The sequence below is a fragment of the Panthera pardus genome, unplaced genomic scaffold (genome assembly GCF_024362965.1).
Source record: "Panthera pardus isolate Hobbes unplaced genomic scaffold, ASM2436296v1 HiC_scaffold_11, whole genome shotgun sequence".
NCBI classification, from domain to species: Eukaryota; Metazoa; Chordata; class Mammalia; order Carnivora; family Felidae; genus Panthera; species Panthera pardus.
The window spans coordinates 94,533,970-94,560,551 of NW_026526666.1; the positions used below are offsets into that span (position 1 = coordinate 94,533,970).

The 26,582-nt window shown below is 45.2% G+C and overlaps 1 protein-coding gene across 1 annotated transcript in view; it reads left to right on the top strand.

Annotated features, from left to right (window-relative positions):
- Nucleotides 1-2,593: 2,593 nt before the first annotated feature.
- SDHB (succinate dehydrogenase complex iron sulfur subunit B) overlaps nucleotides 2,594-26,582 on the top strand; it is a 30,783-nt gene continuing 6,794 nt past the window's right edge. Inside the window, exons 1-4 of the mRNA XM_019461527.2 lie at nucleotides 2,594-2,726; nucleotides 13,060-13,187; nucleotides 23,642-23,727; nucleotides 26,202-26,338. Of these exons, the coding sequence (XP_019317072.1) occupies nucleotides 2,652-2,726; nucleotides 13,060-13,187; nucleotides 23,642-23,727; nucleotides 26,202-26,338 (426 nt within the window). The 5' untranslated portion in view covers nucleotides 2,594-2,651. The remainder of the gene's footprint in view (nucleotides 2,727-13,059; nucleotides 13,188-23,641; nucleotides 23,728-26,201; nucleotides 26,339-26,582) is intronic.

Genomic DNA, 26,582 nt, shown 5'->3' on the forward strand with positions numbered 1-26,582 from the left:
GCTGAAAAGAGAGATGTGAGCACCTCAGGTGGTATGTATGATTGGGGACAGGTTGAGTTTCAGAGGCCATTGGGACACCCAGACAGATGCTCAGGAGACAGCTGGACAAAGGGCGGGAGGGGGTCAGCCAGAGAGATGGAAGAGTGACAGCCCATTGGTCGAAGGAGCATGAAATCCTAAATTTTGGATGGCACGGATCCTAAGTCCCACCACAGAGATGAATTGGGGTGAGGTGGGTTTTTCTTGGAGACAAATAACTCTCCCAGGCAATAAAATTATCTGATATTTCTCCCCTAAATCTTACCTGATAAATCTCTTTTGGGGGGTGGGAGGGCGGGGAGGGTGGGTGATGGGTATTGAGGAGGGCACCTGTTGGGATGAGCACTGGGTGTTGTATGAAACCGATTTGACAATAAATTTCATATTTAATAAATATATATATATATATATATATATATATATATATATATATATAAAATAAATCTCTCTTAAATCCTTGGCCCTCTGGTTGGGGGTGGGGGAGGGGAATCAGTGCAGGTTGCCCTAAATCACAAGACACTAGAAATAGAGTTGATCGTACAAATGACAGTGGATACAACACAATGCTCTTGGGGTTTAATTTTTAACTCTCGAGTGGATTTCCAGCCCTTGGGAAAGAAAGCACTCCTGATGCAAGATTCTCACCCCAGATTGCTCACCTTTCTCATTACCCAAAGACTAAGAAAGTCTGTAAAATGGGGGCGGGGGGGGAGGGGGAGGAGTTATTCCAACTGGAAGGGTTGTTATGAGGACAAAGCAGACTGTTTATGTAAACACATTTGTAAGCGATGAGGTTCCGCATAAACTTAAAGTGACTAGCCAACTGTTGAAAAGCCATACTTCACTCGCTAGACAAATGGAAACTGAAAAGAAAAAAACCTTGGTTCTCACCATGAGGATACCTAGGGAAGATCTGTCAGGAGCTGGCCATGAAAACCTCTAAGCCGTGCAGCTGTGCCTTTCTGGAATCCCAAAGTTCAGGGCGGAGGTGCAGCCGCCCAGGAATTTGTTCCTCCATAACTCTGAGCTCCCCAAATCCCCATGAAGCCCAGGAACGATGTGACTCCAGGGCGCGTGGGCCCATTGGCACCAGGAGCCCCTCCATAAATCAAGGTCTCACTTCTGCTGGCCTCAGATGGCTCTTTCCAAGGTGACCTGGGTACAGTAAAAGAGTTATCACTTATCTAGGAGTAGCATCGACCTTGGAGACAAGAGTCGTGAAAATGCCAATGGGCCCCATTCTTTAGGAACGCGTTCCTTGGAGGGAGAGGATGCTCTCCCTTCATCTCAGAAGACGATTCAGCCAGGAGGAGTTAGAGAGAGGGTGATAATCTTCCCATGATTCCATCCAGGTTGGGTGGCCCAAGAGGCCCTGGGGCAGACTTGGAGAAGCCCTATTCCAGTGCTGGGTCAGCCCCAGTGGAAAGCCAAGGTGACCTCAGCCTTGTCAATAGTCACCGCCAAGACAGCGCCCCAAGACAGTCACATGAATCCCAGAACCCTAAATCAGCTGGCCCAACACCCTGATGCTACAGGCAAGGAAACTATAGGCCAGAGATGGGGAGGGACTTGTTCAAGGTCACACAGCCTTGAGAAGATTCAAGGTTAGACCCAGGGGTCCAGGCTGTTTCTTGTGACCTCACTACACACCTCCTTTAATGAGATCAGACAGCAGTGTAGCTGGCTGGTTCCAGCCCAGGGCTCCAGAAACTTAGCCCCAACAAACCAATTTGCCTGGCCATCTTAATTTCCCCAGCCGCATCTACATGAGCTGTGAGAGGAAACCAGACTATGAAAAGATACCCTTCGTATGTCACAAACAAGCAGGCAGAGAAGGGAAACATCATTCCTGACAAACACAAGTACCTGGAAAGCTAACTACCTGCATAAACGCCCCAGGTGACCCAGGAGACCATGTGACTCGGAAGACTGAGGTCATCAAGCCCCCAGAGGGAGGCTGGTCCTGGGATGAGCCACGGAGAGGTTGGGGAAGGCAGCTGAAATACCCAAAGTGGAGACTTCATGCACAGACCTCTCCCGTAAGACTGTTTTGGGTCTTAAGTGAGATGATGGATCCCAATGCTAGGCGTATAGCAGGTGTTCAAGCAATGGATTCTGCTGCTAAATGGCTAAGTAAGCCGTGCTGAAACCAGGACAGTCTCGGGCAAACAACACCGTGTCTGACAAATGTCTGACCAAAGCCACTAAGCTCATCACTAAGAGATGAGTGATACTACTGACAAATTTTCAGGAAGAAGAGGGGGCTAAATACGGACTGAACTCCCGATCGGGTGGCTCCTCCCCGCCGTCCTCTCAGCCCCAGCCGTCCCAACACTCCCGGTCTCCGACTCCGCTCCCTTCTGGGAAGGTCACCTTAGGAAGGCGGGAGGCCCATTAGCATGCGCCGGGCACACCGCAACTGCGCACGCTCGCGTTGGCTTTCTCCGCCTTCCCTCCTCCCACCGGGGAAACTGGAACCGCCTCCCACTCGGCGGCTCCTGCCCGGCTAGCGGGGCCTCGGTGGATGCCGGCTGGGCGCCGCGGTGCTCGGCGGGACGACGGCGGAGAGCGACCTCAGGGTTAAGGGGTGGGGCTTGACGTCAGGAGCCAAGATGGCGGCGGCGGCGGTCGGAGTCTCCTTGAGGCGCCGGTTCCCGGCCACGGCCCTTGGCGGAGCCTGCCTGCAGGTGAGCTGCGGGGCCGGAGGAAGAGGGCAGGCATGAGAGTCATGGAGGCAGCCTGGCGCTGAGGGGGCCGTGGAGGAGGGCGAGGGAGCACAGGACAAGGCCACAGGGAGTGGAAGGACCCGCTCCCGCTGTGTCGCGCGCGGGTTTGGTCCTGGAGCATCCCAGTCCGTTATCCTTCTGCGCCTCGCCGCAGCCCGGGAGTTTATCAGGGCGGAGACGATTTTTTTTTTTAAGTTAAGGGGAAAGTATTCGGGGGGGGGGGGGGGGTCTTGAGGTGCCCAAGGTCATGTGGCAAGCGAGTGACTGTTGTAGCCGAATTCGAATCCAAACGTTTGGGCTCTAAGCCCGTTCTCTGTCCTCAAACTAGCCTCTGTGGAAGACACAGGGCTGCGGGAGTGGGAGGAATGGGAGCTGGGAATCGAGGTCTCTCCTCCAGGGTGCAGGGTTGGGGGCTCAGTAAACAGAGACTGGACCGGAATTGATAAAGGGCAGAGGAAAGGGAAAATGGAGGCAAATCAGATCCCCGAAGGATCTGGGCCCTTCCCGGTGGGGGTGGGGGGCTGCGGGAAAGGTGCCTTAAAGCAGCGTCGGATGACACTGACTCAGTGTCCCTGTCTGTAAAGGGCTTACGACCGTACCAAGCGCAGAGTTTTGGCATGGATCCCATAGGAACTGAGCCTGGTGCTGCCCTTATTTACTACTCAGTTTGCGGTGATAAGTTTCCCCACACCCCTTGCATTAGGACTCTACACAATTATCTCCATTCCAAATGGAAGATTTATTTGGAAGGGGAAGGGAAATTGGCATTGCACACATAAGGAACTAAGAATTTACAAATCCTTTTTTTTTTTTTTTTTTTTTTACGTTTATTTATTTTTGAGAGACAGAAAGATGGAGCATGAGCGGGGCAGGGGCAGAGAGAGAGGGAACCACAGATTCTGAAGCAGGCTCCAGGCTCCGAGCTGTCAGCACAGAGCCTGACGCGGGGCTCGAACTCACAGAGCGTGAGATCATGACCTGAGCCGAAGTTGAACACTTAACCCACCAAGCCCCCCGGGTGCCCCTACAAATCCCTTTGAAGTCTGTCTCCTCCTCTCAGCTCCTCAACAACCCCTGCAACGTGGGCGAATAGTAGTTCTTACCTCCTTTTTAGAAGTTTCAAAACTGAGGCCCCAGAGAAAATTTTTTTACTTGCTCAAAATATCACAGCTGCAAAGTGGTAGATCTAAGACCAAAATCCAGCTTGTTTGTCTGTTTGTTACATAATATGGGAAAAACTCTTAGCCCAGATCTGGGCACAGGTGAACCAGAAATATTCTTGCACTGACACGAGAATCTCTCTCATTTTAAATACAGCCCTGGCTGCATAACACAGTGCATACGGCCTGCCTTCAAATGCTAGTTCTTTCCAATGTGCTGTATATGAACTTGAATGAGTCATTTTATAGTCTTTCTAAAAAGGGGAGATAGGGAAGGAGGACTGCCTATCAGAGCTGGAAGTTTGTATCCGCTGAGCATTAATGAGTAGTAACGACCTTGTTTACCAGGTCCTTTCATAGTTGCTGAGCAAGCAGTCAAGTTGTGAGAGCCCCACCAGTGAGAGCGAGTTCCAACGCTCAGGTCCCTCTTCCATGAATGAGTTGAGCAGAAGGTTGGTTTCATAGGTCAGTTTCATAATTCCAGGTGAGGCCGTTGCAGGGCCTCCTGAGGCTAGAGAAATAGAGAGCTGCCTCCTGTCCACTCCCCCTCGTAGGAATGTGCATTCATACCCACGAAAGTCACCTCATAAGAGTCCCGAAATGAGCTTGGTGTATTATCTGAGCGATGTTGAGGTTCCGCGGACTCGAAGACACAGTAGAATATGGCTCTTCTGAATTCCTTTCATGCATTAGTCTGCACTGAACCATAGTTCTGCCTATAAGTGTTTAGCTGTAATGTATTACCTGCAATTGTATTGCCTTATTTCTTCATCTAGATTGTGAATTCCGTTAGGGCAAGTACTGCCCGCTTTCATTTGTGTATCTCATTGTTCTGAGCACTGGCAGGTCTTAGGATGCCCATCTGCCAATCAGAAACTGATGATATTGCCAACATTGAAAAGCAGAAATTATTTTCTGGGCTATGCTAGAAGGTTGACCCTCCAGTTTATAAGGTAGATATTAATACTCCCTACCCCTATAGAAAAGACGGCTCTGTGGGGCGCCTGGGTGGCTCAGTCGGTTGGGCGTCCGACTTCGGCTCAGGTCACGATCTCGCGGTCCGTGAGTTCGAGCCCCGCGTCGGGCTCTGGGCTGACGGCTCAGAGCCTGGAGCCTGTTTCGGATTCTGTGTCTCCCTCTCTCTCTGACCCTCCCCTGTTCATGCTGTGTCTCTCTCTGTCTCAAAAATAAATAAACGTTAAAAAAAAAATTTAAAAAAAAAAAAAAAAAAGAGGGCTCTGTGCTGCCAGCATGGACCCTGCTTGGGATTCTCTCTCTTGCTCTCTCTCTCTCTCTCTGCCCCACCCCTATTGCTCTCTCTCTGTCTCAAAATAAATAAACATTTAAAAAAAAAATTTTTTTTTAATATCCACCTGGATATCTGATAATACATCACAAACTTTGTTGGCCCAAAACCCAGCTCCTAGTACCTACCCCTCACCACACACAGCCCCACTCTGTCCTTCCTTCTCAGGTGATGGCACCTCCATCTTCCATGGGGCTTGGGCCAAAAAGTGCAGTCATCCTTGCTCTTTGCCCCGCTGTCACATCCAGTCTGCGTGGAAATCCTATCAGTTCCTTCTTAAAATGTATTCAGAAACTTACCACTTCTAAAAAAAAAAGGCAAAAACAAAACAAAACTTACCGCTTCTTACCATCCACAGCCACCAGCCTGGTTCAAGCTGCCAACATCCCTTAGCTAATTACCGTATACTGTAATTCTTGTGTGGTTTTCTCACTTTCATCTTTGATTCTCAACACAAACCAAAATAATCCTTTCAAAGCTTAAATCTGACTCTGTCACTCCTCTGCTCAAAACCAGTATTTTCTCATCTTACGGTAAAAGCAAAAACCATTACAAGGTCGGGGCACCTGGCTGGCTCATTCAGTACTGCACGTGACTCTTGATCTTGAGGTCATGAGTTCAAGGCCCATGTTGGGCATAGAGTGTACTTAATTTAAAAAGAGAGAGATAGAATATTCTCCAAAGTTGGAATCTCAAATATACAACTCATTGAGTGCATTTAAAGAAATTTGCTAGGGGGTACCTGGCTGGCTCAGTCGGTAGAGCATGAGACTGTTGATCTCCGGGTCATGAGTTCCAGCACAGAGATTACTTTAAAAAAAGCGGGGGGGGGGGGGGGGGGGGGGAGGGGGGTTGCGCCTGGGTGGTTTGGCCCGTTAAGCTTCCAGCTTCAGCTCAGGTTATGATCTCGTGATTCATGGGTTCGAGCCCTACATCGGGCTCGGTGCTGACAGCTCGGAGCCTGGAACCTGCTTCCAGATTCTGTGTCTCCCTCTCTCTCTGCCCCTCCCCTGCTCATGCTCTGCCTCTCTGTCTCTCAAAAATAAATAAATGTTTTAAAAAAAAAAAAAAAAAAAAGAACCTTACAGGATCCTATGTGATCTGGCTGTCCCATTAACTTCCCGATCTCCTCCCCCATTCCTGCCCCTGTAGCTCACTCCATTCTCAACTACACTGACTGCCTTGTTGCTCCTCAAACACATTTTCACCTCAAGATTTGGGCTCAGTGTCCCCTCTGCCCAATTTGCTCTTCCCCTGAGTTGGGTATGGCTTACTTACTCACCTTTCAGGTCTTTGCTTAGCTGTCACCTTTTCAGTGAAGAGTTCCCTGGCCACCCTCTGCATTGTACTTATCACCCCCTGACATTACTATAGATCTTATTTGTGTGTGTCTCCAGTCACCATAAGCTCCATAAGGATCAGAGTGTGTGTGTGTTTTGTCCTGATCCCCAGGGCCTAGAACAGCCCTTGGAACATATTAGCCACTCTGTAATTATTTATCGAACAAATAAATGAGTGTGTCTGGGCCAGCTACTGCGCAAGATCTTACTAATTGTATGAATTCAGTGTCCCTTGGATTTGTTTGAGGAAAGGAACTATCTTTGTGCTCTTCAGTATTGGATTTGCATTTTCGCCACATGTATAATGGGTAAAAGGTCGGGCTTTGGAGATTAAAAACAAAAACAAAGAAACCTGTATTTGAATCCTGGCTCTTTTGGTCTATGATCTTTATTTTATTTTTATTTTTATTTTTTACGTTTGTTTATTTTTGAGAGATAGAGACAGAGCATGAGTGGGGAGGGAGCAGAGAGAGGGAGACACAGAATCCGAAACAGGCTCCAGGCTCTGAGCTTTTGGCACAGAGCCCAACACAGGGCTCAAACTCCAACACCTTGAGATCATGACCTGAGCCGAAGTCAGACACTTAACCAACTGAGCCACCCAGGAGCCCCTATTTTTTATTTTTATTTTAGAGAGAGAATGAGCAGGGAGAGGGGCAGAGGGAGAGAGAAAGAATCCCAAACAGGCTCCACACTCAGCACGGAGCCAGACGTGGGGCTCAATCCCACAACCCTGAGATCATGACCTGAGCCAAAATCAAGAGTTGGACATTTAACCAACTGAGCCACCCAGGCGCCCCATTTTAATTTTTTAATGAGAATAATAAAACTTCCCTTTGTAGAGATGTTATAAAGATTAGAGACAATTTAGTACAACATTTCTTACACGGTAGGGGCTCAGTGAATGAAAGCCATTATTTTTTTTTTTTTTTACTTCTACTAGAACACTGACATAACAAATGTTCACGTTTCTCTATTGCATAAATGTATTTGTTCTTATCACAGCTGCCATAATCCTGTGGATTAACTCTTAGTGCAGCTCAAGACAAGCAAACTCCTTCAGTTTAGAACCACAACCACCTCTGGTAATTTTTATTTTTTGCATCTTCTCTCCTCATTCCTGTTAGCCGCCCCCCCCCCCCATTATCCCTCCAAGTGTTGTGTAAAACATGTTTTTAACTCAAAATAAACTTAAATTAGGTGTTTTTTAAAGAATGAGTTATGTTTTGGGACACCCCAAAACTTACATTTGGGGTTCCTCATGGTGCTCTGTTGTGATGCACCCTTGTGGTTTCTTGCTCACATCGTTCACAAGATAAGACTTCGTAAATGATGTCTAAAAAACCTAATCACTTTTGGGAAGATCTGCATGATCAAGTCTAGACCTTTGTAGTTTTGTAGAGTGGATATGAAGCAGACATACGTATTAGAAAGAGTTGTTAAGGTGAGGACCCGTTGCACGAATCCACGGTCACCTTTGGCAGGTTTTGTGGGAATGAGACCAAGCTTGATACGGCTGGATGCCTGTTGCCCTCAGACAGTACTTTTAAATCAGGCTTCACGGCCACGAAGCTGTAATTGACAACCTCAAAGTCCCAAGTTTTTTTGAAAGTCCAAGCTTTACCAATATTTTAGTGTAAAAAAAAAAAAGTTTCTTTTTTAAGGAGTTAGATATTTTTTTAAATGCATTTTATTTTTCTCCCTCTCTCTACCACCTACCACAGGCAAGGCAGCCACCCACTCTGGGAAATAATTTGGTTATTTTGTAAAAAAAACGAGATATGCAACTGTCCTGGAATCCAGGAGTTACCTTCCTGGGCATTTATTTATCCCAGAGAAGTGGAGATATGTTCACACGTACTCGTTATAATTTCATTCATAATAGCCAAAAACTGGAAACAGCCCCGAGGTCCTCTAGTGGGAGAATGGCTGGACAAACTAGGGTCCATCATATCATGCAGCACTACTCGGTAGTAAAAAGAAACTACTGTTGACGTGCACACAACTTGGATGAATCTCCAGAGAATTCTGCTGAATGGAGAAAAACCAATCAAAAGGTTCCATACTAGATGATTCCATTTATATAACATTGTTGAAATAACAAAATTACAGGAGTGAGAGACTAAGGGGGGAGGTATGAGGGGAGTGGCTTTGATAAAGCAATCCCAGGGGTCTTTTCGGGGGTGGGAATGCTCTGTGTCTTGACCGTTGATATATCAGTGCTGATGTTTTGAGATGGTGCTATAGATCGGGACTGTTTTCATTGGGGGAAATTGAGTAAAGGGTATGAGGGGGTCTCATTATTAATTCTTAAAAATGCATGTGATTCTATATCTCAGAATGGAAAGTTTAATTTTTTAACAAAGCAACAGACTGGATATATGCGACAGCATGAGGAAAATCCAGAAGCATTATATTAGGTGGTAAAAGCTAGACCCAGGATGCACTGTCTGATTGCATTTATATGAAATTCTGTAAAAGGGGGCAGGGGTGCCTGGGTGGCTCAGTGGGTTAATTGTATGACTTCAGCTCAGGTCAGGATCTCGCGGATCATGAGTTTGAGCCCTACATCAGACTCTCTGCTGTTACCGCAGGGCCCACTTTGGATCTTCTGTCCCCTGTCTTTGCCCCTCCCCTGCTCGTTCTTCTCTCTCAAAAATTAATAAATATTTTAAAAAATGAAATTCTGTAAAAAAATCTGTAGTGATAGAAAGCAGATCAGTTGCAAGGGGGAGGGAGTGGGCACTGATTGTAAAGGAACACTAGAGAACTTTCTAGGTGGAAGTGTGCCGTCATAATTATGGTAGCAGTTATACCACTTTATTAAAACTCTTCAAACTGTACACTTAAAATTGGTGAGTTTTATCATAATGAAGTAGACTTTATCATCTAACCAAAACGAGGTGAAGCACTAAGCAAGCAGAAGCCTGCTGGAGTATCTTCAGTGATCTTTTCTTTTCACTTCCTTCACTTTGCCTTAAGTGCCACAAGGTGGCGTTAGCCAAATGTTCCTGTTTTACAAAATGGAGTCCCTAGGGACGCCTGGCTGGCTCAGTTGGTGAAGGGAGCGACTCTTAATCTTGGAGTCATGAGTTCAGGCCCTGCAGAGAGCTTTTTAAGAATAAGTAAAATAGGGGCGCCTGGGTGGCGCAGTCGGTTAAGCGTCCGACTTCAGCCAGGTCACGATCTCGCGGTCCGTGAGTTCGAGCCCCGCGTCAGGCTCTGGGCTGATGGCTCGGAGCCTGGAGCCTGTTTCCGATTCTGTGTCTCCCTCTCTCTCTGCCCCTCCCCCGTTCATGCTCTGTCTCTCTCTGTCCCAAAAATAAATAAAAAACGTTGAAAAAAAATTAAAAAAAAGAATAAGTAAAATACAGTAGCATGGAATAGAATCCTGCTAAAGAAGAAAAAAAAAAAATGGAAGTCCCTAATGGAAGATGTTCTTTTGTAGAAATGACTTTCCTTTTATTGCTGACGTTAGCCAGCCTGGTGATAAAGGAAAAATCTGCTTTTCTCTTCACCTTCACTTTCATCTTCCCATCTTTCCTTTTTTCCTCTTGGTAGCTGATGTTTATATTTTCAGCCTCACTTAATTTGGGACGTTTTTTGCCGGCAAGTAAGAAACACCATCGCACCTCTTGTAATTACACCATTAACCTCCCCAGTTTTGTCTGTTTTTACCAGTTTGTAAGAGAGTTAGCTGACCTGGGATATAGTCTGTGTGTTTCTGCATACAGACCAGGGGCTCAGCTTCTAACTGCCGTTGGACTGACAGGATCCCTGCTCTGCTCCCAGGGTAGAGCCAGCGGTGGCCGCCTTGTGTGTTCACCTCGAGGGAAAGGTCTTCAAGGACTGTGGAATGGGGACAGCATGTTTGCATTTGCCTAATGCTCAATTTTTGCTTTGTACTTTTTTCTTTTTTTTTTTTTATTTAATTTTATTTTAAATTCCAGTATAATTTCTTGCGTGTGTCTTCAATTTTTCCTAACCACGAATTGAAATGCTATACACAAAGGCCTGGACCAGGTATGCTAGAAGATGCAAAATAGAACCTGTTCCATTCTGTGAATGATTAGTTTTATGTGTCAGCTGGGCCACAGGGGGCCAGATAGCTGGTCAGACATTTTGGGTGTTTCTGTGAGGGTGTTTTTAGAGGAGGTTAACATTTAAATCAATAGACCCAGTAATGCAGATTGACCTTCCTGATGTAGGTGGGCCTTATCCAATCAGTTGAAGGCATGAATAGACCAAAAGGCTCCCCTTCCTCCAAATAAGAAGGAATTCTTCCTGCCTGACTGCTTTTGAACTGAAACGTCGACTCTTCTTGGGTCTTAAGCCTGCTGGCCTTTGGCCTAGAACCACATCATCGGCTCTCCTGTTCATGGACCTTCAGGCTTTGACTAGATTTACATCATTGGCTCTCCTCGCTCTCCGCTTGCTAACTGCAGCTCTTGGGACTTTCTATCCTCTATAATCATGTGAGCCAATTTCTCATAAAAAAAAAAATCTCTTTTTATGTATATGTATATGTGTATATATACCTTTCATATGTATCATGCATTTATATGGATAGACACACTATTGGTTCTGTTTCTCTGGAGAACTCTAATACACATGCCCTCAAGGCATTGAGACATAAAAAGGAGACAGAGCCAAGAAGAAACCTCCAAATATTCACAAATGACTAGTACAGTGTTCAGGAGCATCGGCTCTGGGGTCAGACAGACTTGGGTTCCAGTCATAACTCCTCTTGTCAGCTGTGTTATCATGGGCCCATTGCTCGGTCGCTGAGCCTCATTTTTCTCATACAAAGACTCAGTGGAGTAATTAGTATAAAGCATTTACTACAGTTCCTGGCAATAATAAATTGTGGCCTTAAAAATGAGTGTGAATTGGGGCGCCTGGGTGGCTCAGTCGGTTAAGCGACCGACTTCAGCTCACGTCATGATCTCACAGTCCATGAGTTCGAGCCCCGCGTCAGGCTCTGTGCTGATAGCTCAGAGCCCGGAGCCTGCTTCAGATTCTGTGTCTCCCTCTCTCTCTGACCCTCCCTCGTTCATGCTCTGTCTCTCTCTGTCTCAAAAATAAATGAACATTAAAAAATTTTGAAAAAAAAATGAGTGTGAATTTAAATATAAAACTTTTGAGCAACAGCACCCTTTTTGTAAATATGTTATGGGGAAGCTGTTCTGGTGAAGGACGGAATTAACCAGAGACCAGCCCTCTTAACCTGACCCTCTCATAGCAGCCTCTAAGGTGGTAGCACTCTGGAGTTGCTGAGCTCACCGTGTGAGACCCACTGGCAGAGATGTAAGTGTCCAGGAGATGGGATAGAATCATCATGGAGAACAGGACTCGGGTGTTGGTTAGTTCCCTACATGGGTTCTGTTTTACAGTATTCTTCACCGTCTTTCCTGCTGCAGTGCTGTGAGCTGAGCGTTCGTGTTCCCCCAAGTTCAAACGTCGAAACTCTAATCCCCATTATGATGCTATTTAAAGATGGAACGTATGAGAGGGAATCAGGGTTAGATGAGGTCATGAGGGTAGAGCTCTTACGATGGGATTAGTGCCCTTACACAAAGGGGAAAAGACGTGAGATCTGTCTCTCCGCCACATGAGACAGCAAGGAGGTGGCCATCTGTCAACCAAGAAGAGGGTCTTCGTCAGACACCAAGTCTGCCTGAGACCTTGATCTTGGACTTCCCAGCCTCCAGAACCGTGAGAAATTTGTCGTGTTTAAGCCACCCAGTCTTTGATGTCTTGTTACAACAGCCCAGACTGATGGAGACACCTAATCTAGAAACACCGGCATCTCGTTTTGACAACCGCGGTAGCTTTCTACTGGTCTCTCCGCGTGTTGCCTGACAATTCTTCCTTTGTAGCCAGTGATATCATTCTCAAAAATAAAAATGATTATGTCATCCACCTGATAATTCGTTCTGGCTTCTCATTGCTCTTAGGGTAACATCAGAATCTTGACTTCCTCACATTTCCCACTCCTCCGACCTTACTCAAGCCCCCCTGACTCATATTCGACTTTTCTCCCAGATGCGCTGTGCTCTCCCCCATCCAGGCCTCTACACGTGTTGTTCCCTCAGTTTATAACACTCTCTAATCCCTACTCACCCAGTCTCAGCTTCATTATCATTTATGGGGCCTTCCCTGATCTCTTGTACTAATGTAAGTCTTTTCTGTATTCTTCCCTCTTTATACTTTATCATAAATATTTAATTTCTCTCTTGCTTAAAGTAGATTCCGTGAGGGCAAACACTGTTTCGTTAAGTGCTATTTCACTAGCCCCCAGCACCATGTCTGGTACGTGATGTGCTAGGTGCTTAATATTTGATGGCTATTGAATGCCTGTTGCAAGAAGACAGTAACGTGTGGGTTTATAGCCAGTGCTGTAGTTTATAGCACCAGCTAAACAGTAGGATTTGTCTTGCATTTTAATAGCTTTTTCCCCCCCTTCTTGTGAACCTTTTCGATTTCAGGCCTGCCGGGGGGCACAGACAGCGGCAGCCACAGCTCCCCGAATCAAGAAGTTTGCCATCTACCGATGGGACCCAGACAAGACGGGAGATAAGCCTCGTATGCAAACTTATGAAATTGACTTGAATAAGTGAGTATCTCTGTGAGAGCTAGATGTTTGCTAAGTGAAGGTGAGCTGTTGATCCGAGTCAGGGACCTGCTTTTCACATCCGCGGAAGGTTTAAAAACAGATCACCCAGTGGCCCTGGAATTTATCGTCTCTTTTTCAAATGAATGAGGTAGGCACCTGATTCGAAAAGATAATTAATACCAGGAAGAATAACTTTTGTAAAATTCCTTTCCTTTCCCCAAATCAGAGGATGACAAATTTCTTTTTTTTTTTAAATAAAGTTTATTTCTTTCTGAGAGAGAGAGAGAGCACGTGCACATGAGTGGGGGAGGGGCAGAGAGAGATGGAAAGAATCACAAGCAGGCCCCACACAGTCATCGCAGAGCCCGACGTGGGGCTCGAACTCCCGAACCATGAGATCGTGGCCTGAGCCGAAATCGAGAGGTGGACACTTAACCGACTGAGCCACCCGGGCCCCCCCAGAGGATGACAAGTCTCTAGGAGTACTGGTAGAGCTGGAAGGACACCGTAAATGTCTCTGGAATGGTAATATGACAAGATAGCGATGCAGTTAAAATAGTAGCAGAGATCCATACCTCTGTATTATTTGTCTTTCTGTCATATCAAAGCGCCACAGACCTAGCGACTTAAAACGCCTGGATTTATTACTTTTCAGTTCTGCATGTTAGAAGTCTGGGGAAGGTGTCATCAGACCATGGGTCGAGGTGTCAGCAGGCCCTGTTTCTTTCTGGAGACCGGGGAAATCCGCTTTCTGTTCCCTTGGGCTGTTGGCAGAATTCAGTTCCTTATGGTTGCAACACTGAGGTCCCTGGTTTCTTGTTGGCTGTAAGCTAAGGGCCGCCCCCAGGTTTTAGAGGCCATGCACCCCGCAGCTCATACTCCCCGTCTTCAAAGCCAGCGACAGCGGGGCGAGTCCTCACCTCTTTCTGAACCACTCTCATCATCTTCCACCCCGGAGGACCTCCACAGGCAGCCAAACGGAAGAAAATCTGGTGAGCTGGGCTCCCCAGCTCCCCACTGCACCACCTCTCCCCTCTCCAGTGTAATCAGAACTGTCCTATTTCATAATCTGTTTTATTTGTAAATGAATAAGGACTTTATGTGTTTTGAACAAAAGCTTCCGTGGCACAAAAAAAAAAGATTTGAAAACTATTCTAAATGCTTTCTTTGACTTTACCAACATGTAAGTTCTATTAAGCACTAGAGTTAGTTGATATATAACCTTGTCAGACAGACACTTACCAAATACCCAACAACCAAAAGTGATTAGTAAAATGCGTGTTAAAAACAAAAAACTCTAACTACTTGGAAGTTAAAAAGCACTCTTTTAAACAACTACTTTTATTAAGGAATCATTTCAAATATTGTTGGATACTTGGAGAATAAAAACAATGCAAATCAAAACCTACAGAATGTGGCTGAAACTTCAGAAGAGTTAAATTCATAACTAACTTTTTAATGTTTATTTATTTTGAGAGAGAGAGAGCACAAGCAGGGGAGGGGCAGAGAGAGAGACTCCCAAGCAGGCTCCGTGTTATCAGCGCAGAGCCTGATGCAGGGCTCAATCCCGTGAACCCTGAGATCGTGACCTGAGCCGAAATCAAGAGTCGGACACTTAACCGACTGAGCCACCCAGGTGCCCCCATAACTATTTTTTGACGCTAAAAAACGTAAAGAGTAATTGCATTCTTCTCCGGTTACGGCAGAGTAGCTTTCATCGTACTAACCCTCAAGTAACAGCTATAAACTCTGGACAGAAGACAAGCAGTAATGACCTACAGGCACAACAGAGTGACCAGAGACACTGGGAATGAGTTGACACTTGGAAGAACAGAATGTTACTGGTTTTACACTCTGTGACCTGAGGGCAAGCCCCAGTGGAAGCAGAGGTACGAGGCCAAAAACACGATAAAACCACAGTCTTACTTCCTAGCTTGATGTTGTATAGCTACCACAGTAACCAGTAAACGAGGGGGCAGTCCTGGAAAGAAACATAGAGGGGGAGCCCCAAAGTCTGTTTGTGAACTGCCCAAGTCTGAAGTTCAGCCCATAGTAATTACTGCTTTAAAAAAAAACACAAAACAACTCAGGGGCCCTTGGCTGGCTCAGTCGGTAGAGCATGCAACTCTTGATCCCAGGGTCGTGAGTTTAAGCCCCACATTGGGCATGGAGTGTACTTAAAATAGAAAACTATTTTAAAAGGATTTTTTTTTTAAATCGATACTCTATAGAGAAACACGATAAAATCCAGAGTTGCCACGTCATTTATTCACAAAGTCCAGCACATAGTCCAGAATTACTAACCATATGAAGAAACAGTGAAACCTGACCCATACTCAAATGGAAAGACCAGCAATGGAGGCCACCCAGCCCTGAGCAGTCCAGGTGTTGGAACTAGATGTGGATTTTAAGGAGTTATCCCTATGCTCGTAGATAAAGGAAAAGATGCTCACGAGCTAGAAAATCTCAGCAGGGAAATAGAAACTTGTAAAAAGAACCAAATGGAAAATCTGGAACTGAAAACAGCAATATCTGAAATAGAAAATTTACCGGATAGCAGATTGAAGACAGCAGGAAGATTCAGTGACCCTGAAAATACATTAACAAGAATCACGTGTTCTTGAGACTAAAAAGATTGGAATGATATCAGAAGGTTTAACATATGTCATTGGAGTCCCAGAAGGAGTAGAGAGAGAGAAAGGGCAAAAAAAAATACTTGAAGAGCTAATGACCAAGAATTCCCCAGGCCGGTGAAAGACATAATTGACACATTCAGGAAGCATGAACTTCAGACAAGGTAAATACAAGGAAAACTACACCCAGGAACATCATACTCCGGTTGCTGAAGATCAGAATGAAAGAGGAAATCTTGAAAGCAGGAACGATAAAACACATTACAGCCTGGGAAGCGATACAAATGATTGTTTACTCAATAATTGTAGATGCCAAAGACCATGAACCGCCATCGCTTCATTACTGAAAGAAAAACACCGTCAGCCAGAATCCTGTACTCCGCAAAATGGTGAGGATGGGATGAAGACATTTTCAGGTAATAAAAAATCCACGAATTCACAGCCAGAAGACCTGTACTAAGTGCAGTGTGAGAAGTTGTCTTGCCTGTTGAGAAGGAAGAAAGGAGAAGGAACGAAAAGCACTAGCTATGGTAAATAGGAAACCATTTTTCCTCTAAACTCCATTAAAGTATACATATGACTGTTAACAACCTAATACCGTGTTGTGTAACAGACCGCTTACACAGATGTAATGTGTGTGATGACCAGCATGAGGCCTGGGAGTGGGTTGACCTGTAAGGTTGGAGGGTTCTTACAGTACATGAAATGGTACAGTATTCACTCGAAATAGGTCGAAAAGTTAAGGACACATTATAATTCTAGAATAACCATTTATTAAAACGCAGAGTGAGATAGCTAAAAGCCAATATATAAATTAAATGGAATTCCAAAACTGCTTACTCCATCTAAAAATGCTACTTAAAGCAGGAAAGAAAGAACAGGGGCAAAAATGTTGGGACAAATAGTAAAATGAGAGAGCCAAATCCAACCTCATCAATAATTATATCATTAAAGGCATTAAACACTCCAATTAAAAGGCAAAGACTGTCAGAATAGATAAAAAGCAAAACCCAATTTCATGCTACTTATAAGAAATACACTTTAAATATTGTTAAAAACAAAACTCAACTAAGTAAAATTTAAAGATCTTACTGGCATGGGGTACCTGGGTGGCTCATTCGGTTAAGCGTCCAACCCTTGGTTTTTGGCTCAGGTCATGATCCCAGGGTCCTGAGATCGAGCCCTGAGTCAGGCTCCACGCTGAGCATGGAGCCTGCTGAAGATTCTCCCTCTCAGTCTGCCCCTCCCCTGCTCACACGCTCATGCTGTCTCTTTAAAAAAAAAAAAAAAAAGGAAAGGGATGTCTGGGTGGCTCAGTGGATTAAGTGCCCAACTCTTGATTTCTTGGTTACGGCTCAGGTTAAGATCTCACAGTTTGTGAGTTCGAGCCCACATCAGGCTCCGTGCTGATGGTGCACAGGCTGCTTGGGATTCTCTCTCCCTGTCTCTTTGCCTCTCCCCTGCTCCCACACGTGCTCTCTCTTGAGCACATGCGCGCGCGCTCTCTCTCTCTCTCTCTCTCTCTCTCTCAAAATAAATAAATAAACCTTAAGAATTTTTACATAATTTAAAAATAAATTTTTTTTAACTAAAGACAGATCATCTGAACATTATCAGTCATCTTGATCTAATTAATATTTTTGAGACACCACACCAAACAGTTGTAAAATACATGTTCTTACCAAGTGTGCAGGGAACATTCACTGTGATGCTGGGCCATAAAACAAATCTCAGTAAATTCCAAAAAATTAGGATCTTCTAGAGTGTATTCTCTGACCACAATGGAATTCAAATAGAACACAGTAACAGGGGGCACCTGGATAGCTCGGTTGAGCATCTGACTCTTGATTTTGACTCAGGTCATGATCCCAGTGTCCTGGGATCAAGCCCCATGTTGGGCTCCATGCTGAGTGTGGAGTGTGCTTAAGATTCTCTCTCCTTCTGTCCCTCTCCCCTTCTCATGCGCACGCTCTCTCTCTGTCTCTCTCTCTCTCAAATAAAAAGAAAATATGAACAGTTCTGTATTCATTATAGATATGAGATGCGTTGTCAAAAACCTTTTCATGAAGAAAACTCCAGGCCCAGGTGGCTTCACTGATGAATCATGAAACATTTAAGAAAACTCCTAATGCCTGTTACATCCTTTCAGAAAATAAACAAGGAATAATCACTTCCCAGTTCATTTTAGGAGGCCATCAAAACCTGACTCCAAAATCTAATGGAGACGTCTCATTACAAAAAGGAAGGATATAGATTGGTATCTTTCATGAACATAGACACAAAAATTCTCAAGATTTCAGCAGATCAAATCTAACCATCTATAAGAAAAGGATAATGCCTTAATAACCAAGTTTGGGCTTGTCCCAGGGGTGCAGAGTAGTTTTAACATTGGAAAATCATGGGTGCCTGGGTGGCTCAGTTGGTTAAGTGTCCAACTCTTGATTTCAGCGCAGGTCATGATCTCACTGTTTGTGAAATGGAGTCCACACCAGCCTTCAGGGTCCGAACTGGGTGTGGAGCCTGTTTGAGATTCTCTCCTCTCTGCCCCTCCCTGCTCACAGTTCCCACTCCCACCCCCACCTCTCTATCAAAGTAAGTAAACATTTAGGAAAATTGGAAAATCAGTCCGTGTCATTCACCATAGTAACAAGATAAAGGAGAAAAACCAGAAGTCTGCACACTTGAAAAAAGAAGGGGAGCTTCCTCGACTAGATAAAGAGCATCTATGGAAAATCGACAGCTCACTATGAAATAGTTAGTGCTCTGCCCATAAGGAACATAGCAAGGGTGTCCACTCCGCTTCTGTTGAGTGTTCTACATGACATTTGAACAAGTGCATTAAGGGCAAGTTAAAAATAAAGGGCATGAAATTTGGAAAGGAGGAAATAAAACTGTCACCAGTCACAAATAACATCATTGGTTACATAGAAAATTTGAGGGAATCTACCAAAAAAAAAAAAAGAAAATTCCAGGGAATCTACAAAACTACAAGGACATAAGTAAATTTAGCAAGGTTGCATGGTACAAGGTCATGCAAAAAGGGGTTTTTTGTTTGTTTTTTTACTAGCATCAGCCATTATAGAATTTTATTGGAGGTTCTAACCAAGGAAATTAGGCAAGAGAAAATAGAGCAAATTGAAAAGGAAGAAGGAAACTCTTCATAGATGACATGACCTTGTATATAGAAAATCTTAACAAATCCACACCAAGAAACTATTAGATCTAATAAACTAGTTCAGCGAGGATATAAGATCAGTATATAAAAATCAGTTGTATTTCTATAAACTAGTCGTGAACAGTCCTTAAATAAGAAAATGGTTCCATTTACAATAACATGAAAAAGAATAAAATGCTGAGGATCCAACTTAGCAAAAGAAATGCAAGACTTGTACGCTGAGAACTATAAAACATCGGTGACAAGAAATTAAAAACCTAGGGGCAACTGGCTGGTGCAGTCTGTTGAGCATCCGACCCTTTTTTTTTTTTTTAAGATGGTATTATACATTCCTTTTTTTTTAACCCTTATTAGAGAAAGAGAATGCAAGTGGGGGAGGGGCAGAAAGAGCAAGAATCCCAAGCAGGCTCCTCACTGTCAGTGCAGAGCCCATTGCAGGGCTCCAGCTCAGGCTGTGAGATCATGACCTGAACTAAAAATCAAGAGTCAGATGCTTCACCGACTGAGCCACCCTGGGTGCCCCAAGTGTCCCAGTTCTTGATTATGGCTCCAGTCATGATCCCCAGGTCAAGGGATCAAGCCCCACATTGGGCAACACACTTGAGTGTGGAGCCTGCTTAAGATTCACTCTCTCCCTGGGGCGCCTGGGTGGCTCGGTCGGTTAAGCGGCTGACTTCGGCTCAGGTCATGATCTCGCGGTCCGTAGGTTCGAGCCCCGCGTCGGGCTCTGTGCTGACAGCTCAGAGCCTGGAGCCTGTTTCAGATTCTGTGTCTCCCTCTTTCTCTGACCCTCCCCTGTTCATGCTCTCTCTCTCTCTGTCTCAAAAATAAGTAAATGCTAAAAAAAAAAAAAAAAAAAAAAAGATTCACTCTCTCTCTTTGCCCTGTTCACTCTCAAATGGGGGGGAAGAAAAAAAGGAAAGAAATTAAAGACTTAGATAAATGGAAAGACATCCCATGTTTAAGGGCTGGAAAACAATTTTTTTAAGTAGTCTCCGCCCAACGTGGGGCTCAAACTCACAAGACTGAGTCACATACTCCTCCAACTGAGCCAACCAGGCGCCCCTGGAAAACAATCTTTTTAAGGTGGCACTGCACCCCTAAATTGATTTACACATTCAACACAATTACTGTCAAAAGCCCACCAGTCATTTTTGCAGAAATTGACAAGCAGATCCTAAAATGTCTATGGAAATGTAAGGGACACAGAATAGCCAAAAAAATCTTGATTTCTATGTAAAAATGTTATTTGCATCATTGTATATGATAGAGGAGGATTTAAGCAAGCTAAGGGTCCTTCCATAGGAAAACAGGTGATTATTGTCCTTTATTGGAGATGTTGAATGAAAAAAGCAAGGTGTTATTATATATATTGCTTTTTTTAGGTGTGAGAAAAATATACCAAACTCTTTAACAGTCCCTAGCTATTATGAAATTTAGCAGGAGAGATCACTTGAAGGGAGGGCTTTGGCTTTTTAACTTGATATTTGAAATTTTTGTAAAAATAGAGGATTGCTGCCATTTAAAACATGCCAGGACAAGAATAGACAGATCATTTGAATTTTTTTAAGTTGCAAAATAAACTCTACTTCAGTGAAATTCTGTTACAGAATACCAGAAGGAAGTACCATGAATCAGAAGCAAAAGAAGGTTTAGTCAGTGATTTGGGGCAATTGATTAGCAATTTTTGTAATTTGGGGGGAATAATTTTAAAATGCATGGGGTGCCTGGGTGGCTCAGTTAAGCTTCCAACCTCAGCTCAGGTCATGATCTCACAGTTCATAAGTTCAAGCCCCTCCCCTGCTCGTGTGCACTCGCGCGCTCTCTCTCTCTCTCTCTCTCTCTGTCAAAAATAAATACACATTTTTTTTTAATGTAAAATCTAGAGGAAAATTCTAGTCTTGAAACGTCAGGAAGGGGTTTAATCTTTTTAGATTTAAAATTGATAGTCCTGGGGCCCTGGCTGGCTCAGGCAGAGGAGTGTGTGACTCTTGATTTTGGGATTATGAGTTCAAGCCCCATATTGGGTATAGAGATTATTAAAAAATAAAATTTTATAAATACATACATACATTAAAAAAATAGTGATAGTATCATAAGGGGAAAGGGTGGTCAACTGTAACATGTAAGCATTTAAATCTGTGTGGTTTAAAAGTTCCATTACCAAAATAAGAAGTCAAATAGCCAATTGCTGGTTATGGGCTGGAGGTGAGGGAGGGGCAGGATTCGCCACTGATAGAATAGATTGGTGGTATAAATTTGGTCTTTTCCAGGGTTTCTGGCTCCTAAAACCCTTGTGATCCAAAGTGATAAGAGCTATAGGGTCATCTTTTGTTATAATAGTTTTGGTTTTGTTCCCAGTTCCTGAAATAGCTCCGGATAAATACTGAAGGTGAAATGGGCTTGTATTTTTTATTCATGACAAGCCCCTTTCAGCCGCCTGAGTTTACTCTAATGAGGTGGTTTCTAGAAGTCTAGATAACCACAGGTTGGGTTGGGGGCTGATTACTAGGGAACCAACCCTGTGTTTAGACTGTTGGAACCCTCTGCCCTACCCCTTGACCTGAGAGGGAAGAGAGGTTAGAGGTCAAACCACCGACCAGCAGCACCATGTAATCAATCATGCCTGTGCCGTGAAGCCTCCATGAAAGGACCCGGATTGTGGGGTTCAGAGAGTCTGGGTGCGTGAACTCGTGCAGGTGCAGGGAGAGGGCACGGAAGCTCTGCTCCCCTTCCTGGGCGCCGTGCCCTGTGCACCTCTTCCACTTGGCCATTCTACTAAATCAGAACCTAGTAAATTACCTGTTTATCCAAGTTCTGTAAGCTGCTCTAGCAACTCTCAAACCCAAGGGAGGGGATCATGAGAATCTCTGATCCACAGCCAGTCTTCCAGGGGACAGCCCGAGCTTGCAGCGGGCAGCGGGTGTCCGAGGACGGTGGGGGTGGGGGCTGGGACCGAGCCCTTCAGCTGTGGGATCTGATGCTGTCACCGGCCAGTGGTGGTGGGGCCAGATTGAGTTACACTGTGGGGACACCCAGCTGGGGTTGCAGGATTGCTCGGTTCCGGAAACCACACGCCTGGTGACCAGGAGTGTCAGAAGTGAAGTACTGGGAATGATGAGTTTTGGAGCTTTAAAAAAGATTTTTTCCTTTAAAAACAATTCCTAAGATCTCCTAAACAAAGAGGCAAAGAACATGGGTGGACCGAGTCTGTAGCATAGTCGACTAGAATGAAGGTGCCTCGCGGGCAGGGTTTTCATCTGTTCTCTGGTGTATGTCCAGCAGCCAGCGTGGAACCTGGCACAGCACACTTCCAATAAGCAGCTGGAGCGTGAAGACACATCAATGGCTTTATGACAGATACTCAACCACTGAAATACTCAAAGATCTCAGATTAAAACGATAATACTTCTCCATTCTCAAAATAGCAGAGGTTTTCAAAGGGTGGTTCCCAGTGTTAGCAAAGATAGGGTGAAAGGGGTACTTGCATCTTGCTGATAGAAATACAGATAATGCGGCCCTGTTAACTAATCTTGTTGTGGTGATCATTTCACCATATGTACCTAGGGGCGCTTTTTTTTTTAAGTTTATTTATTTTGAGGGCGGGCAGGTAGAGACAGAGAATCTCAAGCAGGCTCTGCATTGTCGGCACAGAGCCCAACGCAGGGCTCAAACTCACAAACCATGAGATCAAGACCTGAGCTGAAATCAAGAGTCCGACGCTTAACTGACTGAGCCACCCACGCGCCCCAGTATATACGTATATTAAATTATGTGCTACGCTATCATGCTGTGCACCTTAAATTTGCATGTCATATGGCAATTATAGCTCAATAAAGTAGAAAAAAAAGAAATCTGGATAATGCTAAAGGATATCGGGGCGGGGCATATTTTTTAAAATCCCATGCATAGAGCAGGACTGGGAGGCATGGGCGTGACAACCAGGAAATAGGTTTGTTGAGCACGTGACTGTGCCAGATACTGTGAAAGTCGCATGCTTTTATTTCATCTTTGTAATAATCCTGCGATTTAAGTTTTGGTTCCATTTGACAGACAGGGAAACAGGCTCAGGGAGAGTGAACCGTTCATACAACTGCAGCCTCTGCACGATGATGATCACAGTTACACTGAGCGAATGTGGCAGGCACTCTGTCTGACTGTCCTGTGTGTTAATTCACCTGCAGCGGTCCCGTGAGATGTAGGGGCTGCCTCTGCTTCGTAGGTGGGAAGCTGATGAAGCGGTTTGCCAAGAACCTGGCGAGTGGCCGAGCCAGGGTTCTGACCAGGTTCTCAGACGCCAGGCCTGCGCCCCAAGTTCCAAGCCCTGTGCTGCTGCCCTTCCTCTCACCCCACTGCCCCCTCACGCATGGGCACTCGCAGTGCTTTGGAGTAAGGGGGCTCTCTCTCTGCTCCTTCAGCTTTCCTTTTCCTAGAAATGTATACGCAGCGTGACTCTGCAGGACTTACAATGTGTAAGAATACACAAAAATAGAACGATGGAAAAATTCCTGAGTGTGACCTCAGAAAGCCAAAAGGGTAAGAGCAGCTAATATACACAGACGTGTCAGGTCATATTATAATAATGAAGTGTAGGTACATTGGACTTCGCATCAGTACGACTGGAGTGTCTTGTTGTTTTTGGTCAGATGTGGTCCTATGGTGTTGGATGCTTTAATCAAGATTAAGAATGAAATCGATTCGACTTTGACTTTCCGACGATCATGCAGAGAAGGTAAGTATCTCCTTCCTTATTAGGCTTTAGACCCTTATGCTTGGTGCCCGGGCCGGCCACGACTGAGACAGCTACCCGAACAGCTGGCCATCCGCCGGGTGACCTTGCTGTGCGTCGCACTTCCTTTTCTTGGGTAAATGTGTCAAAAATTCGAACCGTAGTACAAGCTCTGGTTTCTGAATTTTCTTCCCGTCAGGAGCTTTATGTCACACGGTCACTGCATCCGGCGGTCCCCGTGAGCTGTCACACCCTCAGGGACCAGCTTGGGTCTGCTAGCCAGCCACTTCCGCACCCCTGCCAAGCTGTTTTACGCACGCTCAGAGCAGCTGCTCAGTAGGAACATTCTGGGTGGGAACAGAGTTTCCCACAGTGTGCAGCCGGTGTCGCAGGAGCTGATTTCCAGCAGTATTCAGACCCGCGTGTTTTACTTTAATAGCCGTGTGTTTATATGATACGTTAGAAAAATATAATTACTAATGACAGTGTCACAGTGGTAAAGTTTTTTAACATAAATCTAAGTAAACATGAGTTGATTTTAAGAAAACCCCTAGATAATCTTCAGTGGTACGTTTTGAGTACCAATCACAAAAGTCACAGAGGGATGCTACGAGGGCTGACTGGTCCCGATGGCCGTGGAGCACAGTGTGCGTGCCCGGCTCTGTTCTGTTCACTTTACGCGGAATAGACCAGCCCTATTAGTGTTTACGCTGAGGTCCGGGGAGGTTAAGGGACTTCCAGAAAAACACAGATAGTTGGGGAGCCAGGAGTCCGCCAGATTTGTCAGATTCCAGAACTGCACTCAGGCGGTACGGTCTGCTGGCCAGGCTTGGAAAACCTGAGAAAACGAAACAGAGGGTAGTGTGGGCCAAAACAAGTGATTGAATCTTCTTCCTAAAATAACCTTTCCTAAAAGGGAAAGTCACTATAGATATTGGCCCATCACTTTTTAATCTTCATTCTGCTGTGCATTTCAGGTCATTCAGTCCTGCTTCTAAGACATCTGCTTTGATTCATCTAATCTTACAGGATGGGATTTAGTGTACCAAATGCTGACAGATATTACCGTAGTTTGGCTGAGTCCTGCTGTTCAGGGAACATTCTGCTGTAATTAAACACCAACCTTCCCCATGTAAGTCCTGGCAACACAGGAAATATAGATGCTTTTCAGTAACCTTTCCCCGTAAGACTTTTTCAGAGCCAAGACATATAAGCTGTGGCCCATCTGGACTAAAAACTACGAAGCAGAATGATATTAATTACCACTCCTTTCTCTTCCCTTGTTGGTAAGAGAATTTCTAGGGGAGCCTTTTTCAGAGAAGAAGAAAATTTGTTTATTTTTGAGAGAGAGCATAAGTGGCTCCAGGCTCTGAGCTGTCAGCACAGAACCCAACGCGGGGCTTGAACTCACAAGCTGTGAGATCATGACCTGAGCCGAAGTTGGATACCTAACCGTCTGAGCCACCCAGGCACCCCAGATTTATTTTTTAAATTGTATGCCATCGCTTACAAAAGCATATTTCTCTGCTGGGATGCCAGGCTTACATAAATATATTGACGACATTCAGTCCCCTGGGGAACTATAGGAGTATTTGCTTAAGACACGCTTATTAAGATTCACAGAAGGGAGTGGTCTTACTAAAGTGATAACCCAGTGCACGTCTCACAAGTAATCACATTTCTCTGGCCTGATCTTCAAAAGACAGCTTCAGAGAAGTGGATTCATACTGCATAGTCATCTTTAAACTCTGAAATACCTAGGAAATTTCCCTACACGGGACGTGAGTCCAGGCAAAGAGAAGTCTCACTTTCAGGGTCCTGCGTCAGCACCTTATTTTTGCTGTGCTTTGGTTCCAGTTAGTTCATTCTTCTCCTTGGAAGGTCAGTGCTCAGCCAGTTTACGTGGGTTTCATATCCCCAGAGCCGCTATGCTGCTAGTTTTGGTGAAAACAGAGTAAGAGTTCTATGTGGGTGATCACACCCAGGCCTAAACCGGAAGATGATATTTTGCTTTTGGTTTCTGTCTGTTAGAGTTTGAGTTCAAGTAACAGGGAGTTTAAAAAAAAAAACTTTCCCCCCCCCCCCTGGAAATACATGAATCGTGGAGCTAGGACTGATGTGGGCCCTCTGTGATGCCCCTGGAAATACATGAATCTTGGAGCTAGGACTGATGTGGGCCCTGTGTGATGCCACCAGTGCCCCAGGCCCCTTCTGTCTCCCAGCGCCATCTGTGGCGTGTCGATGCCAGCCTCAAGGTTACCTCACGGTCCCAAAATGGCTTTTGGAACTACGGCCGCTAGATCTGCATTCCAGGCAGAAAGATGGAGGAGAGGGAAAACAGCATCACCTCCTGCCCCAGTGGATTCTGTGTCAGTGCTGCCCCTGATGGTAGAGGAACAACATTCCAGAAAAGAGTTTGAAGCTGGACCGCCTAAGCGGGGGCAGGGAGGAGGTGTTAAATGCATTCTCTCTATCAGGCATCTGTGGCTCTTGCGCGATGAACATCAACGGAGGCAACACTCTGGCTTGCACCCGCAGGATTGACACCAACCTCAGCAAAGTCTCCAAAATCTACCCTCTTCCACATATGTATGTGATAAAGGATCTTGTTCCCGTGAGTTTCTGCCTCCCTCCCTCCCTCCCTCCCTCCCATCCCCCCTTCTGTCTCCTATCCCCCCCATCCCTCCCCCTTTTTTATCTTCAGGGGAGAGGGGAAGAGGTGTGTGTGAGAGAGAGAGAGATATGTTATCAGTTCTTTAGGGCAGGCTTTTTCCCTGAGTTAAGGAATTTGAATGGTGGAAGATAAACCCACCTAGAAGATTCTCCAGCAGCTCATTTGGTGAGGATTGTTTGGGAAT